The 15,835-nt window shown below is 40.7% G+C and overlaps 1 protein-coding gene across 2 annotated transcripts in view; it reads right to left on the bottom strand.

The window, feature by feature from the left end:
* BTBD8 (BTB domain containing 8) overlaps positions 1 to 14,314 on the bottom strand; it is an 88,604-nt gene extending 74,290 nt beyond the window's left edge. For both annotated transcript variants that reach the window (XM_004619927.2, XM_055138507.1), the window contains exons 1-2: positions 14,002 to 14,314; positions 6,400 to 6,597 (exon numbers count right to left, since the gene is read on the bottom strand). In XM_004619927.2, the coding sequence (XP_004619984.2) occupies positions 6,400 to 6,597; positions 14,002 to 14,150 (347 nt within the window). In that variant the 5' untranslated portion in view covers positions 14,151 to 14,314. The remainder of the gene's footprint in view (positions 1 to 6,399; positions 6,598 to 14,001) is intronic.
* Positions 14,315 to 15,835: the final 1,521 nt, after the last annotated feature.

Below are 15,835 nucleotides of genomic sequence, written 5' to 3'. Positions count from 1 at the left end.
TGTTTCACTGATTGTCATTTGATCCTGGTATATTCATTTTCAAAGCTGAAAAATTAAAGTTTCCCTCATAAATATACATACACAGTCTCTTCTGGGTGTAACAAGAAAAGCCTAGATTTATTTCTTCCTCCCCTCCCCTCCCCTCCCCTCCCGTACCCTCCTCTTTTCTTTTCTTTTCTTTTCTTTTTTCTTTTCTTTTTTTCCTTTCTTTTCTTTTTTTGTGTTTTTGGGCTGCAACTGGTAGCACTCAGCACTTACTCTTGTCTCTAAGCTTTGGGATAACTCCTGTCAGGGGTTCAGGGGACATTAAGGGTGCCAGGAACTGAACCTGAGTAAGACATGTACAAGGTAAGCACCTTCCCCATGGTACTATTGCTTCACCCCTGTAAAAGATTTTTATGATCATGAGTTAAATATTAATCATGAGGTTATTAGTACTACTTTCCACTGGCAATAATTTGAGCCACAATTGAAGACAGTACAATAGAAAAAAATTTTTTTTCAAGAACTATTTTCTTTTGAATGTTTTCAAAGACTATTTCCTATTCTATCCGAGTGCATACCAAAGAAATGCACTTTTACGTTACTACAAAAAGGAGCAACAGGGGCTGGAGTGATAGCACAGTGGGTAGGGCGTTTGCCTTGCATGCAGCCAAGCCGGGTTTGATTCCCAGCGTGCCATATGGTCCCCTGAGCATGGCCAGGAGTAATTTCTGAGTGCAAGAGCCAGAAGTAACCCCTGTGCATCACCAGGTGTGACCCCAAAACCAAGAAAAAAAAGTAGCAACAAGAATATACATTAAAGTCTTTACCAGCTATTCACTGTCACTGTCATCCTATTACTCATCGATTTGCTCCAGCAGGCACCAGTAACGTCTCCATTGTGAGACTTGTTACTGTTTTTGGCATATGGAATACGCCATGGGTAGCTTGCCAGGCTCTGCCATGCGGGCAAGATACTCTCGGTAGCTTGCTGGGCTATCTGAGAGGGGTGGAGGAATCGAATTCAGGTCGTCCAAGTACAAGGCAAACGACCTACTCCTTGGCCTATCGCTCCAGCCACTGGTTATTTAAAGAGTAAAAATGTGCATTAAAAATACTTTTTAAGAACTGAATTTCATATAGAAAAAATTTAATCTGCTTTATAATTTACAGAAATTTTAAGTCAGTATTTTTACATTATAATCCTTTAAATGCTTTTTTATTAAATTTTATTTTATTTTTATAAAGTAGTTCACAATATTTGATTACATTTAATATTCGAACACCAATTACACCACCATTATACCTTCCCACCACCATATTTCGGATGTTTCCATCCCAAATCCCAACCCCTGCCCCAAAGCAGAACCAAAATAATTTATTTTGTATTCAAACTGCTGAAAATTCTTCAAAAAGGTTTTCTTAGAGAAAAGCGTGTGATTAAGTGTTTGTTTAAATAGAGATATTTCAATTCCATTAAAAAAAAAAACAGAAAGGGAGTTTCATCAGAAATACTATTTCAAGACACTTTATTACATACCATGGGGAATGTTCACATCAATGAAATGATCTAATCTCTAAGGGCTTATATAACAGACATACATGACTAACCTAATACAAAATAGAATGTGATTAGTGCTTAAAATAGAAGACTGAAGTGCCATAAAGCACAAAGCTATACACTCCAACTTCCTTGTTCTAAATATGAGAAAACCAAGGCTAAAACATAAAACAAGATAATGCACAGTCAGAAGACCACAAATATACCTCACTGCTAAATCCAGTGATTCCTACACTTTACAATTCTGTCTCTAATTCATTTTTTCTAACACTTTTAATGATAACAAATAAAGAATAACTGATGCAAAGTTATCCTTTTTCTACAGTATGAAATTTTGACCGATTCTCAATGATATGATAACCTAAACTCATCTTCTAGTGGAGAACTTACATGAGTATTTATTAAAATATATACCACATGCTTGCTTAATGCAACGCTACATGAATAAGATTAGATTTAGCCAGATTTAGCCATAGTTTTACCTATATACCAAGCATCTTTTAACTAAATTACTGGTAAAGTGTAATTTCAAATAGCTACTATTACAAATAACACAGCAAAATTTATCTGATGCTTAATATAGACCAGGCCACTTTATTGTGTTATAAGCATCTTAACCCATAAAACACTATGAGGAAAAATGCTATTATATTTTTCAGATGAGGAAATTAATAGTAAGTTGCTAGGTCAGCACTACACAGGGGTAGAAGTGGTAAACCTAGCTTGACTATGCGGCCTGCTTTCACAGTACCAACTACTAGGGGGAAATTAAACATTTTTAGTTTTTAGATAGAACTCAATAAAAAAAAGTCCATGATCTATACTGGAAACAGTAATAATTTTCTAAATGGCATTTAAAGTTTCTGCTTCGAGTTTATCATACTACTCTAAGTATCATACTACACTATCAGGTGTAACTTTTCATCTTTCAGTTTTGTTTTTTTTCTGGTCTGGGGGCCACACCTAGCAGTGTTCAGGAATCACTCCTAGTAGGGTTCAGAGGACCATATGGGGTGCTGGGATCACACCCTGGTAGTTGCATGCAAGGTAATCACCCCATCTGCTGTTCTACCACCCCAGCTTTCATTTTTTATTCTTTTTATTAGGATTTTCTCTCCTTTTCCCTCTTGGTAAACCTATTTAGATACTTATCAAGTTTATTGAACCTTTCAAAGAACCAGTTCTTCATTTCACTGATCTTCAATACTGTCTTATAGTTTGTTTTCTATAAATTTTTGTATTTCCTATCTCAGGTTACTTTGGTTTTGTTTTTCCTTTTCTAGTTTCCTCAGGTGTAAGGAGACTTTCCTTGCTCATTAATCTGGTTCCTCTATTGTGATAAAATTCCCTCTTAATACTACCTTTGTTCTATTCCATAGTACCTGGTCTCCCTTAGACCGTGAGAAAGGCTATTACCAAAAAAGATAAGAAACTAGTGTTCTTGAGAATGTGGTGGAAAGGCGATCTCACAACACTGTTTCTGGGAATGTAAACTGTTGATCCCATGCACCACATGACCTCCCAAGCAACATCATCAGATGCAGCCCTGAAGGTCCTGGCAACCACCCAGGTGGCAGGGGAATACCCCAAAGTACAAGGCCCAAATAGCATCACATCACTAGGCCCCTACACTGAATCTCCACCCAGCTGGCCAAGAATCACAGAAGAAGATTTAGGGCTCCCAAGCACTTGGGAGCTCCCCCCCAATAAAAACAAAAAGTAACATATCATCCAGCTATTCCCCATCTGAATAGTTATGAATACTTATGCAAAAATAGAACGCTTCACGAATTTGCGTGTCATCCTTGCGCAGGGCTGGAGCGATAGCACAGTGGTTGGGCGTTCGCCTTTCACGCAGCCGACCTGTGTTCGATTCCTGTGTGCTCTCCGCCACTCCCGGAGAGCCCGACAAGCTACTGAGACTATGGGGCCCGCACGGAAGAGCCTGGCAAGCTACCCGTGCATATTGGATATGCCAAAAACAGTAATAATAAGTCTCTCAATGAGAGATCTTACTGGTGCCCGCTCGAACAAATCGATGAGCAACAGGATGACAGTGACAGTTATGCAAAAATAATCAAAACTAATTTAGAAAGATAGTAAGCAAACCTATGTCACTGCAGCATCATTCACTGTAACCAAGAGTTGCAACAAATTAAATGTCCACAGACAGATGACTACATAAAGATGATGTAAGCACTGCTTTATATGGAATTCTAGTGGTGAACAGTGTCCACAGTGTTCATAGTGAATGAACAGATTTCTGATTTACAAGGCTGTACCCTCAAATCTACATAATAAGTCAGTGTTACTTCAATAAAAAACAAAAAAAAAACACAAAAAAACCCCATATAATGGGAGAAAATGTCTGCATGCCAAGTCTCTTAGGAGTCCACTAATCAAAATATATGAGATCTTACAATAATATAAATAAATAACAAATAATTGAAATACGAACAAAGGATATGGAGACCCTTCTTTAAAGAAGATATATGGATGAAGTAAGCACATGAAGGAGAGAGTACAGAGTGTAGGGCACTGGTCTTATACACAGCCACCCCAGGTTCAATTCCTGGCACTTCATAAGGTCCCCCAGGTCCCAGCAAGCCATGAGCACCAGTGGGTGTGGCCCCAAAACAAAACAAGAAAAATTGCCAACATCATTAGCCATCAAGAAATACAATGAAAACCATGAACAGAATACACATCATATCCCTTCACATCCAGGGGTACTTTATGGGTCTTATTATAGAAAGGCCCTGTGTTAAGTGTTTAGAAGGCATTACTTAGTGATTTAGTAATTTCTGCATTTCTTAATAATAAGCAAATGAGGGGCTGGAGCGACAGCACAGCGGGTAGGGCGTTTGCCTTGCACACAGTCGATCCGGGTTCGATTCCCAGCATCCCATATGGTCTCCCGAGCACTGCCAGGAGTGATTCCTGAGTGCAGAGCCAGGAGTAACAGGAGTAACCCCTGTGTATCGCCAGGTGTGAACCAAAAAGCAAAAAAAAAACAAAAACAAAAAAAAAAACCAACAACAATAAATGAAAACTAAGTTTTGAAGCTGATATTGACAATATCATTATGTAATATTACAAATTTGTCAATTTCCAAGTTTCTTTTTAATTGAAGTAACATGGTTAAAAACAGAATTAATGCTTATATTTTACTCAGTCCCTGCAGCACAGCACTTCCCTTGTATTTGTGAGACCCTGGTTTCAACATCCGGCACAATACTCATATGGACACACACATGTGGGATGTGTGTGTGTGTGTGTGTGTAAACACACACAACAGAAAATTAGTCAGCCATAAGGAAAGATAAAATCTTGTATTTTGTTACAATTTGGGTGGATCTAGAGAATATTGTTTTAATATTATTTTAACATCATTTAACAGAAAGAGAAATAAAAATACCCAATGATACTACACATATGTGAAATATAAGGAAACTGAGCAAGGGAATAGGTAATGGCTAATAAAAACCAATCCTTAGACTTTGATCACAGAATTAAGTTTACCAAATGGGTGTGGAAAGGTGGGGGAAAGATGAAAATAGAAGTGAGCTGGCATTTGAAAAAAACAAAAGAGAATAATGCACCAATATTCCTCCATCAGTCCCTAGGCACATACTTTGCTTACAGTGCTTACAGATTGTTGTGGTGCTCACCAAGGGTCACACACTTTCATTGTAGCCAAGGATTCCAAAGCAGTGCCATGGGACAGTACTTGGTATGTGGAGGCTGGTGTCAGGGAACCAACTCAAGGCTTAATGCCTGTAAGGCAAACACTCCACCAATAAGTTATCTTCTGGCCCTAATTTTTTCTAAGGATATATATATATGTAATTTTGAAGAAGTACACTAAAAAATTACTTCCTTCTTGCATTAATTTAGCAAAAATAAATATCAAATAATTATTCACAATGTTACGATAGCTGTAAAGTAGAAAATGGAATTCTATTCAATTTGAATGATAATTAACTCAACTTCTTTCATTATTTCTCTAATTTCTCTAATGACAACTTTACATGTTTATCAACATGAAGTCCCTAATTATTATTTCAATATATGTTCTAGTTTCAATATTTGACCACATATAAGCCACAAGAACAGTGGTCTGTTATAACAGAATTTAAGATCTCATATCTCATAAATATACATAGTTCATTTAAACCTCTGCACTGCAATAACATAGAAGTCAACATACAACAATTTCTCTCAATAGAGGCTAACTGTATGTTCCAGAGGATACTGGCAGTGTGCTCTGTTGACCAAAACTGGAGGGATGCATAGTGTCAGGGAAGGAGGCAGGGAGTGGCAAGATGCTCCACCAGCATTTAGGAGCAAGAGAGTCGGAATAGTTTAGCTGCCTAAAATGTACAATACAGAATATGTGGGGCTGGAGAGAGAATTCAAGGGCTGATGCTTTGCATGCAGGAGGTGCATATTCAATCTCCTGCACCACATGGTTCCCAGAATACCACCAGGAGCAACTGTCAAGCACTAAGCTAGGAGTAGGCTCCACCACTGCCCAGTGTGGCCTAAATCCAAATTTTAATTTAATGACCCAAAATAATAATGCCATCCTTGAGAAATCATGACATAGAATGATTCATTCAAATGACAGGAGAACACAGCATTCGTTTCTCCTGTCCCAGATCAAGCTCTAAAACAATGCTCCTCTAATATTAAAAGTTAGTCTCTACTGATTCTAGTTAGAAGTTTGGGATTTAAATGAACAAACTCTTAGATGTTATAAGATATATAAAAAATTAAATAAAACATAAAAAGGTATGTCTTAAAAATAAATAAATGAGACTATGAGAAATACATGAGAATAAAAAACCACTTACTGTAAAAATGTTCTAAATTCTGAAACTTCAAAATTCTCCAAAGCAACAGGATCATGATTTACTATATTATTTGATGTCTGTCCAACAGTATGAAAATAGAAGTCAGGAACCCTTGCTAAAAGGACTGCTTTGTGGGCTTTAAATAAAGTACAACCTATAGAGAAGGTAGTATCTGTATGAATTTCTTCTCTTAGAAGCCTGTAAGAAATTAAAAAAAAAAAGTGATGGTTAGAAATGTTTAATACACCCATTTTTATAAACATAAAGATAACACACTAAGAACCACAGAGGTGATAAACCCAAATAAGATAATATGAAAATAAATTTGTTCTCAGTTCATTCCAAAGAATACAATTTAATACTGACTTAGAATCTAATTTTCTCAAAGTCATAATGAAAAGTAGCTTTACGAGAAGTTCTTTTTAATTCTTCCTAATAATAATAAAATTTATTTCCTATTTACATTGATTTGCCTTTAAAATGGTAATATAATGGGGCCCACAACCACTTTTGGCACAATGTAAGCTCATTTCCCAGTCTTGCTCAGGGACTCATAAATAAATCTTGAAAGAGATTAACTTACCACGAAAAAATCTTCTTGGACATTTGCTCAGACTGAGACATCCAAAACATCCAAGACACCCTGGAGAGGGGCAGGTCAGTCCAGTGCCCGCCCAGAGTCCCCGCAGCCTCTTGCTCCCACACTGCAAAACTGCCCCCATGACTCAGGCCAGACTCCATTTTCTGACGACTAAGGCTCAACCAGAAATCAACCTGCTGAAAATTTGGGTATATGGGTCTTTTTGACTGAAATCTCCTGGCTTTCTCAGGATCAGGATGGGTTATCTCCCCCCAGCTTCCTATACTTCTGAAAGCCCAAGCAGTCATGGCTACACCCCAAAGTTGCCATCTAGTTAAAAATTTAACTCCAGCTGTATCACACAGTTAAAAATTTTGGACTTTTTGGAGTGATGCCTCCAAACTCTACAATAGTGATAATCCAGTATTAGCATACCAGATTGGATGGATGTGACATAGAAGGCAACCAATCTCAAAAAACCCTAATAGTAACACAGAAAGCTTACTGTAACATCTTAGTAATAACCTCCTACGAGGACTTAATGTCTCCATGGTGAGATACAATTTACACTAATTTTCTTCTAAGGAAATATGTTTTGATTACTCTGTTATCAATTTATTGATAGCAAGCAATATAAAATAAATTGTTATGGAGGCAGGCATGAGGGATGTTTGGGAAAATTTGAGACAACGGTGGAGGGAAGATGACAATGCTGGTGGTATTGGTGGTGGAATATTGGATATCTATAAAAAGTCATCACGAAGAGGTTTGAAAATTCAGTTTATATAAAATATAGGGGGTAAATTTTACGTATGTAGGCCTTATATTTCATGTAAACTCCAAAATATTAGAAATTAGAATTTCTTTAAAAGTTTTAATAAAGACAGATAAGCATGATTATTACCATAATGAGATTCAAATATGAAACAAAATTTAATAAAATATATCTTAGATTTCAGAATTGAAAACCTGCTTTTGTAAATGAAAAGCATTCTATTATTTTGTGTATTAAAGGTTTTTATTTTTTTGTTTACATAGGTTAAAATAATATAGCAACCACAAATTGGCTCTGATTTATTTTCTGATCATCTTATTTGTCACTTCTTAAAGTTTTGTTAGAACATGTAATATGAAGTAAATGTTATGTGCTCACAGGTTTGGGATTATAAGGGAAAATGGGGTCATTGGTGGAGGGAAGGTCACACTGGTATTGGAACACTAAATGACTGAAACATCTCTATAATCAACAACATGGTAAATCACAGCGTTTTTAATAAAAATAAAATTTTAAAAAAGAAAATGTACCTACTGGGACTGGAAAATAGTACAATGAATGAGGGAGTATGCGCCTGACCCAGGTTCAGTTCTCATCACCTTATGGTCCGAGAAGCATCCCTGGGTGCAGCCCTGGAGGTCCCCATGTACTGTGAGGGGGACCCCGATATCCCTGGCTCAGTATCTCAGGTTCTGAGCAGCACCGCACCCTTGGGCTCTTGCTCAATAGGCCAGTCTGCAAAGTGGGGCTGTCAGACGCTTCCCCCCAATATTAAAAACAAGTGAAACAGATCTACTTTGGAGATATAGAGAATCAAAATAACATTAACCAACGAGAACCAACCTTAGTCTCTGATTCTAGAACACAGACTGCCAATTGGGTTTTTCTGGTGTGGGGTGTGGATGGAAGTGGTTTACAAAGAGAGACAGAGACAGGAGCGGAGAGGCTGCAGCACTTGGTGGTAGTGAAGGTGTAGTACCTGCATTCACCATGAGCATGAGAGTTAACCTTGTTGTAATCTGGTTACCTGAATGACAAAAAAAAAAAAAAGCCCTAAAGTGTATGAAACCCTATCAGCAGCAGTATAGTAAACCACAATGCAAAAATTTAAATATTTTTAAAAAGTGCCCCACACTGATGCAGACTAGTGGGTGGGAGGCAAATGTGGGAGAGGAGGAAATTGGTGAGGGAAGTGGGCACTGCTAAAGGGATGGTGGTGAAACAATGTATGCCTGAAACCCAATCATGAACAACTTTGTAATTTTGTAAGGACTAATTAAAATATTATTTTTTAAACTTAAAATTTAATGTATCTACTTTAGACTTGGGACTGGAGTGATAGCACAGCAGGTAGGGCGTTTGCCTTGCACATGGTTGACCCGGGTTCGATTTCTCTATCCCTCTCGGAGAGCCCGCCGAGCTACCGAGAGTATCCACCTGCATGGCAGAGCCTGGCAAGCTACCCGTGGCGTATTCGATATGACTAAAACAGTAACAAGTCTCACAATGGAGACATTGCTAGTACCCGCTTGAGCAAATTGATGAACAACGGGACAACAGTGCTACTTTAGATTTACTAGATGAGGAAGTACAGAGTAATAGGGTCATTGACTACTGAGATAAACTTTTAAAATACAACTAAAATGAAAACAGAAAAATAGCCTATACCACCAAACTGGATATAAACAATAGACAATTGAGATTGGAAACTGGTATGCTTTGTGCTGACTACTGTTAAATGCCAAGTCTGAAATGCAGACTTGGTTGTGAAGAATGTGATTTCTAAGTCCATTTGAATTCTTCCCCTCACAAAGAGAGCGACACTCTAATTTACTATAAAATGATGGCCTATCTATTTAAATCCCATTACAAATATACAAAGTTGGGGTAAAGCCCATTAATTACATGTAAAGTGATGGAAGAACAAAAAAATGACCATATTAGAAATTGTCTTAATATAATATTTCTCTCTGTAGTAACTATATATCTTTCTACTCTCCAAATAATACTTCATTTCACCATAACATCATCTTCAGCAAGCTCTGTATCCTCAGAGGTCTTGTGCATTTGCAGGATGTAATTGGCAGACCCGCTAATACACTGCAAGAGGAAGAGGTACAACTAATGGATAAAGATATCCATTACAGTGAAACCGTAGACTGTTGCCAGTGACACGCATATTCCCCCAAGACAAAGTTAATGGTTCCTTCCTGATTCCTTCATACTCAGTATATACCTCTTACAATATGTCTGTCACTGCATCATTACTATGATAGTGTTTTTCACCAACGAACTCCCCAAAGGCTAAAATTACTTTCGGTGTTCAAGCAAGAGTTCAATATCTACTGAGTTCTGTCATGTTTTACCCCAAACAAATGTTTCAGAGCATAAAGCTTTCAGAAACTTGCATGCTCAGAACAGAAACTCAAATTATACAAATATTTCATGTATTTCTCTCTCCAACCCATCTTCTCCTTGTTGCCCACTCTTCCCCAGTGACTAAGGAAGTAATGTAGCTGGGAATCCACCTGGTTCATAACAGATACTCAGGGATTCCATTAAATTGTTAATTTATTTTGGGGCTTTCGGTCACATCTGGTGATGCTCGGGGGTTACTGAGCTCTGTACTTAACAAGGGCTCTGCACTTAACAATTACTCCTGGAAGTGATCAGGGGTGCTAGGGACTGAACCAAGATTGGCTGCATGCAAGGGAAGTGCCCTACCCACTGTACTATCACTCTGATGGCCCCAAGTTAATTTTTTTATTATTTTAAAAATTATTATGGAATTAGTTTTACTTTATAAATCCACTTGTATCACTTACAACTATAGATTGTATTAATTACAAGTAAAATAATATCTGACTCTGATTGGCTAAAACTTTAAGTGGGATTTATTCTAGAGAGGACAGGTTGAATCAAAGGTTTAATAATATCAAGGTCCAAGTGTTTCCAGATCATATGCCTGCCAACTACTGTATCAAATTATCTAAAACAATTGAAACTAATGATAAAACCCAGTTATCATTAAAAACTTATTGAGCATTTACCATGCACGGAGCACTAGGGACAGGAAGACTTGGGCATTACAGTATAGGAGTTACAGTACAGTAGGAAGTTCGGGCATGAAAACTAAAGTGTGATAGTCAACAGTACAGGTTTTTGATTTTCTTTTTAATGGAAGGAAATCATATAGAGGAGAAGAAAATGAAGAGGAATTTTAATGAGTTAGCAAGAGTTGGTTAGAAAAGCAAGTCAAGGCAGGACAAAGGTACATGTGAATGTGAACTTACGAGCTGGTTCCCACAGAGTATAAAGGAAATGAGAAGTAGCAGGGATAAAGATGGTAGCAGACATAAAACTTGACTCTACACTACTGAAGGGAATCACCAGTTTTAGACACGGATAAGCAATTTTCAAGTATCACCTGTTAATTGTATAGCAGAGAATTAGGAAAATGAAAATAAAAATGAGAAAACTACTGCAACAGCACAGCTGAATGACATGAAGGAAGTCAAGAGAGGATAGTGACCAACAAATAGAGAGAATTAAAATATATTCAGGTAACATAACTGGCAGGAGTTTCGAACTTATGAAGACTAAGAGAGAGAAATAACCTACAATTTCTCTCTTATTTGTGTGAACAACTGGATGGTGATGATGCCAACTCTGAATTTCTATTACCCTTATTTCCCTCCTCAATTGCAGTCCTATTTCCAGTTGTTTCCTGGATATGCCCTTCAAACAGTCACTCTATAAGCTGACACCATCTTTTATGCTTCCCTTCCACTGTTCCTTCAGATAAACCCCATTAGCAAGCTTACCAATTGTACTGTGAATTAAAGCTTTAACTTTTTTTTTCTTACTTTTTTTTTTGGCTTTTGGGTCACACTTAGTGGGGCTCAGGGCTTTCTCCTGCCTCTCAGAGATCACTCAGTTCAGAGATCACTTCTGGTGGTCTCTGGGCATCATATGGGGTCCTCAGGATCAAGGGATCAAACCAGGGTTGGTCACATGCAAGATCCTTTAACTTTTTCAACTTCCAATACCACCATGTGTCCCTGTTATAAAAAATCACCTAACTGGTTTCCTTATGTCCAATTTCTCTTTCCTCAAATTGAGAGCCACACGTCCATCCTATCTGAAACAGGGTTGCCTCTCTGCTGCCTCCAGAACACGCTCCCAACTTCACTGAGGTGTCAGATGATTCATTTATCTTCCTCTACTTTTACTTTGCCCACCATTCTCACAATCCCCTCCCAAACTAAACTATCAAATTCATTTATTATTTTTATAAGCTCCTATTTGACCAGAAAATGGACTGCGCCAAGGCTAGCCAATAGCCAATGGGCAGTTAACGTCCCAAAAAACAAGTGAATTTGGGCGGGAGACACAACAGGGGGTTTAAGGCAGTTTGTCCTGCATGTGGCCCACCACAGTATGATTCCTATTGCCCAGTATCATATGGTCCCAGGAGCACTGCTACTCAGCAGCTCTGGAGGCTGCTTTCTCCCACCCCCTGCACTGCAAGAGGGGTGGCCCAGGGAAGCCCCAGCTCTCAAATCCCCAACATCACTAAGTACTACTTGGGAGCCCCCACCCCAAATAAAAACAAGTGAATTCTTGAAGAAATATTCTATGGTAATCAGGGACCAAGTGATGACTAGGTTTATTGGTGAGTGCTACATACTCCATGTGCATATGTAGAATACGTGAAAGATAACTGCTGTATTTCAAGGGTTTTTAACTTAGCATAAGATATTTTTTAAAAACCTATTATGCTTATTTTTGTTTGTTTGGAACAATGGGAATTTAGGTCCTTAAATAAGAACTCAAGAGTTCAGGGTCCGGGGCTGGAGCAATAGCACAGCGGGTAGGGTGTTTGCCTTGCACGCGGCCGACCCGGGTTCGATTCCCAGCATCCCATATGGTCCCCTGAGCACCGCCAAGAGTAATTCCTGAGTACAGAGCCACAGGAGTAACCCCTGTGCATTGCCAGGTGTGACCCAAAAACAAAAAAAAAGAGTTCAGGGTCCTAGCCCTAACTGTAGCTTGAATGAGAATAAATCTTTTAACCTCACTTTCTTTATGTAAAATGTTATCTTTCTTAAATTCACTTTGAAGCCATTAGAATAAAGCCATGGAAGAGAACATCTCTTAGCAACTCTCATAGAAACAGAACAAGTCAGTCTTTTTACACCCTTTTTCATCAATCCAGCCACTAATGCAGATGAAGTAGTATCTCTAGTTGACAGACTCAAAAGGAGAGATTTTTTTAAAAAACCTTATAAGGTTAAATTGCTGAAGCTCTAAAGGTGGCACACAAAGTATTTTCTAAGTGTGGCATGCTGCACAAATGTGAATAATTCTGCTTAATCTCTTTCACAGGTTTTGGGAGTACGGGCCCTTCACCAGGAAGCTAAATCAGCATCACTTGGGAACTCTGCTGGACCTGGAAACTAATATGCCCCATCCCAAACTCGCGGAGTTCAAACCATGGCCTGAGATTTGGCAAATCTGTTTTAACAAGATCTGCAGGTGATTCTAATGTACACTCAATAATGTTTGGAGTCCAGGGATGTAGCTCAGCAGCAGGGCACTTGCCTTATATGGGTGCGGCCCTCAGTCCTCAGCATCACACACAAAAAATAATAAATAAATAAAAAGAATGTTTTTGTGTAAACAACAATTACCTAGAGTCGAAAGGCTGCAGGGCAATTCTGGAAAAGTCATCAAGTGTTCTAGGGGGAAGCCGATTGCAATCAGGAAATACTTCTCCAAAATTACTTCTGGTAAATCTTTTAAAGAGAACTCAGAAGACACCCTACTCTCCAGTCATCTGTTCCTTCACCCCCAACCCTCCTTCTTATTTGAAATATTCGTGTTCATAACTGTTCTTAAAGTTGTTCAAGTGTGTCAAGAACTGTGCGTCTAACATGGGCCACTGGACCTGGATTCACCCAGCCCTCAGCACCAAACCCGCCCGCGCAGGAGCACTGGAGGCTTAAGTGGCGCTCACTCTACTCGGCTATGAATTGGGGGGATCGGAGGGAGGGTTCCTTCTGAACCAGCTCCCAGTCAGCCGGCTCGGTGCTCCGATTGGCTCCGAGAGGGCGAGCGAGCCCGCTCTGCGGGGAGGCGCCCCGCGAAGCTCCCGCCGGCAGGGCGAGCGCGGAGGCGAGGATGGGAAGCCCCAGCTCCGGGGCCCGAGGTGAGCCCAAGCGGCCGGGGTTCCGCCGCCTCCTACCTGAGCAGATCCTGGCACAGCTGCTCCGACAGCAGAGCCTTCAGCCGGCGCCGCTCCCAGGGCCCCTTCCTGTGCACCCCCTTACTGCACACTCCCGGGGGCCCCGGGAGTACCCCGGCATCCGCGCTGCCCTCCCCGCAGCGGGCCATGTCCCACAGAGGGAGGGCCCTGCGGGGCAGGCCCCGGGCTCGGTCTAGTCTCTCTCTTTCTCCCCACGGCTCTGGAAGGGGGCGTTCCCCACCAAACGTTCGGCTCCCGCCGAGCCCGGGGACCCGAGAGGGACCCGGCGGCCGGCTCCAGCCTATTTGCAGACGGTCCCTGACGGCCCGCCCCGGGAGCCTGGCGCACGTGACCGGAGCGGGTTGTGCGCAAGCGCAGTAGTTCTGTTTATCTCGCCGCAAGCACCCCCCCTCCGACCCTCCACCCCCCACTGCCAGGGGAGCGGATGGACCCCCCTTGGGAGTAGGTACTCCCTCTGGCTCTCCGTCCCTCTCATTTCTTTACATAGACGTTTTATTAACAGCTGCACCTCTTTCTAGGGGCGGGTTTGATTGTTTGGTTGTTTGGTTCACCCCCCCCCCTGCAAGAAAATCTGGGTTCACACGACCATCCCTGCGGCAAGGCACACCCTCCAGCTTCGCTGTTTTGGATGAAAGCTTTGCACGAGAAAGCTGGTGGTGTGATGGGCTGGGCAAGAAGTTGGTAAAAATGCTTGAGTAACCCCTGAGCATCGCTGGGTGCTCCAAAGCCAAGAGTAACCCCTGAGCCAAGAGTAACCCCTGAGCATCGCTGGGTGTGACCCAAAAAGCAAAAAAAAAAAAAAAAAAAAAAAAAAAGTTGGTAAAAATGCAGCAGGTCTGTGGGCTGGGGAGAAGGCAGCAAGGGCTGGAGCGTGCGCTTTGTCTGCTCGGTGGGCTGTTGAGGGACACAGATTGGATACCCCACCCCTGGGTGACCTTTGAGCACCAAGCCAGTCCAAAAGGGTGTGGCACGGAAATAACTAATAGTTTATTAACTAATGAAAATTGAAAAACCCGAAATTTGAGCAGGAGCCTGAGTCCTCCCCAACCCCCTGGGAAAGGGCGGGGGCATTAAAACACCCAGGTCCTTCTACCCCAAGGAGTGCCGCCTAGAACGGTGCTCGGATTTCGGCTGAGTGCCTGGAAGACCGTATTCCCGCGCTTTGCAAACAAAACTAACATTTGTATTGAAAACGGGAGGGCCTTTGCTAGGGGGACGGATTGAACTGGCCATCCCACATTGACTGCGAAGGACCATTGGGACACTGGCTGTGTGTGAGAAGTTCAGCTTTTGCTCTGATACCGCGTCAGCAGCATCTCCAGGGGATGCGTTCTCAGGATAAAATGCACTTCTTGATTTTTGATTCAGACCAGCCGTATCCCAGGGCTTAGTGCCAGGGCATGTGCGTGCCACCCACAGAGAAAGTGCAGCTCTAAATGCTCGACTCCCTGTGGGAGGCTCCCCACCTGCAAGAGGACCTCATCCCCTTCCTGATACTTTTCAGACTATTTCAAACTGCTGTGGCTGAAACAGACTCTTACTCTAAAACTGAATTGCATTTAAATATGCACCTGCTGAGAAGATACTATCTCCATCTGCAATTTAGCCAGAGGAACCAGAATTTCTGAATGGTCTTCAAATTATTGGCACAGCCTTAACCATTCTCATGCTCTTTAAGTGCAATTCAGGGTAACACCTGCAGCCAACTGTGTCTTAACTAGATTTGAACTTTTATTTTAGCTTTTGACATACAGATAAAACAAAAGCAAAAACAAATGGGACAACTTCCAGTTAAAAAGTTTCTTCGCTGCAA

The sequence above is a fragment of the Sorex araneus genome, chromosome 5, assembly GCF_027595985.1.
Source record: "Sorex araneus isolate mSorAra2 chromosome 5, mSorAra2.pri, whole genome shotgun sequence".
NCBI lineage: Eukaryota > Metazoa > Chordata > Mammalia > Eulipotyphla > Soricidae > Sorex > Sorex araneus.
Note: the sequence above shows the minus strand (reverse complement) of the source record. Positions and strands in the feature narration are given on the sequence as shown.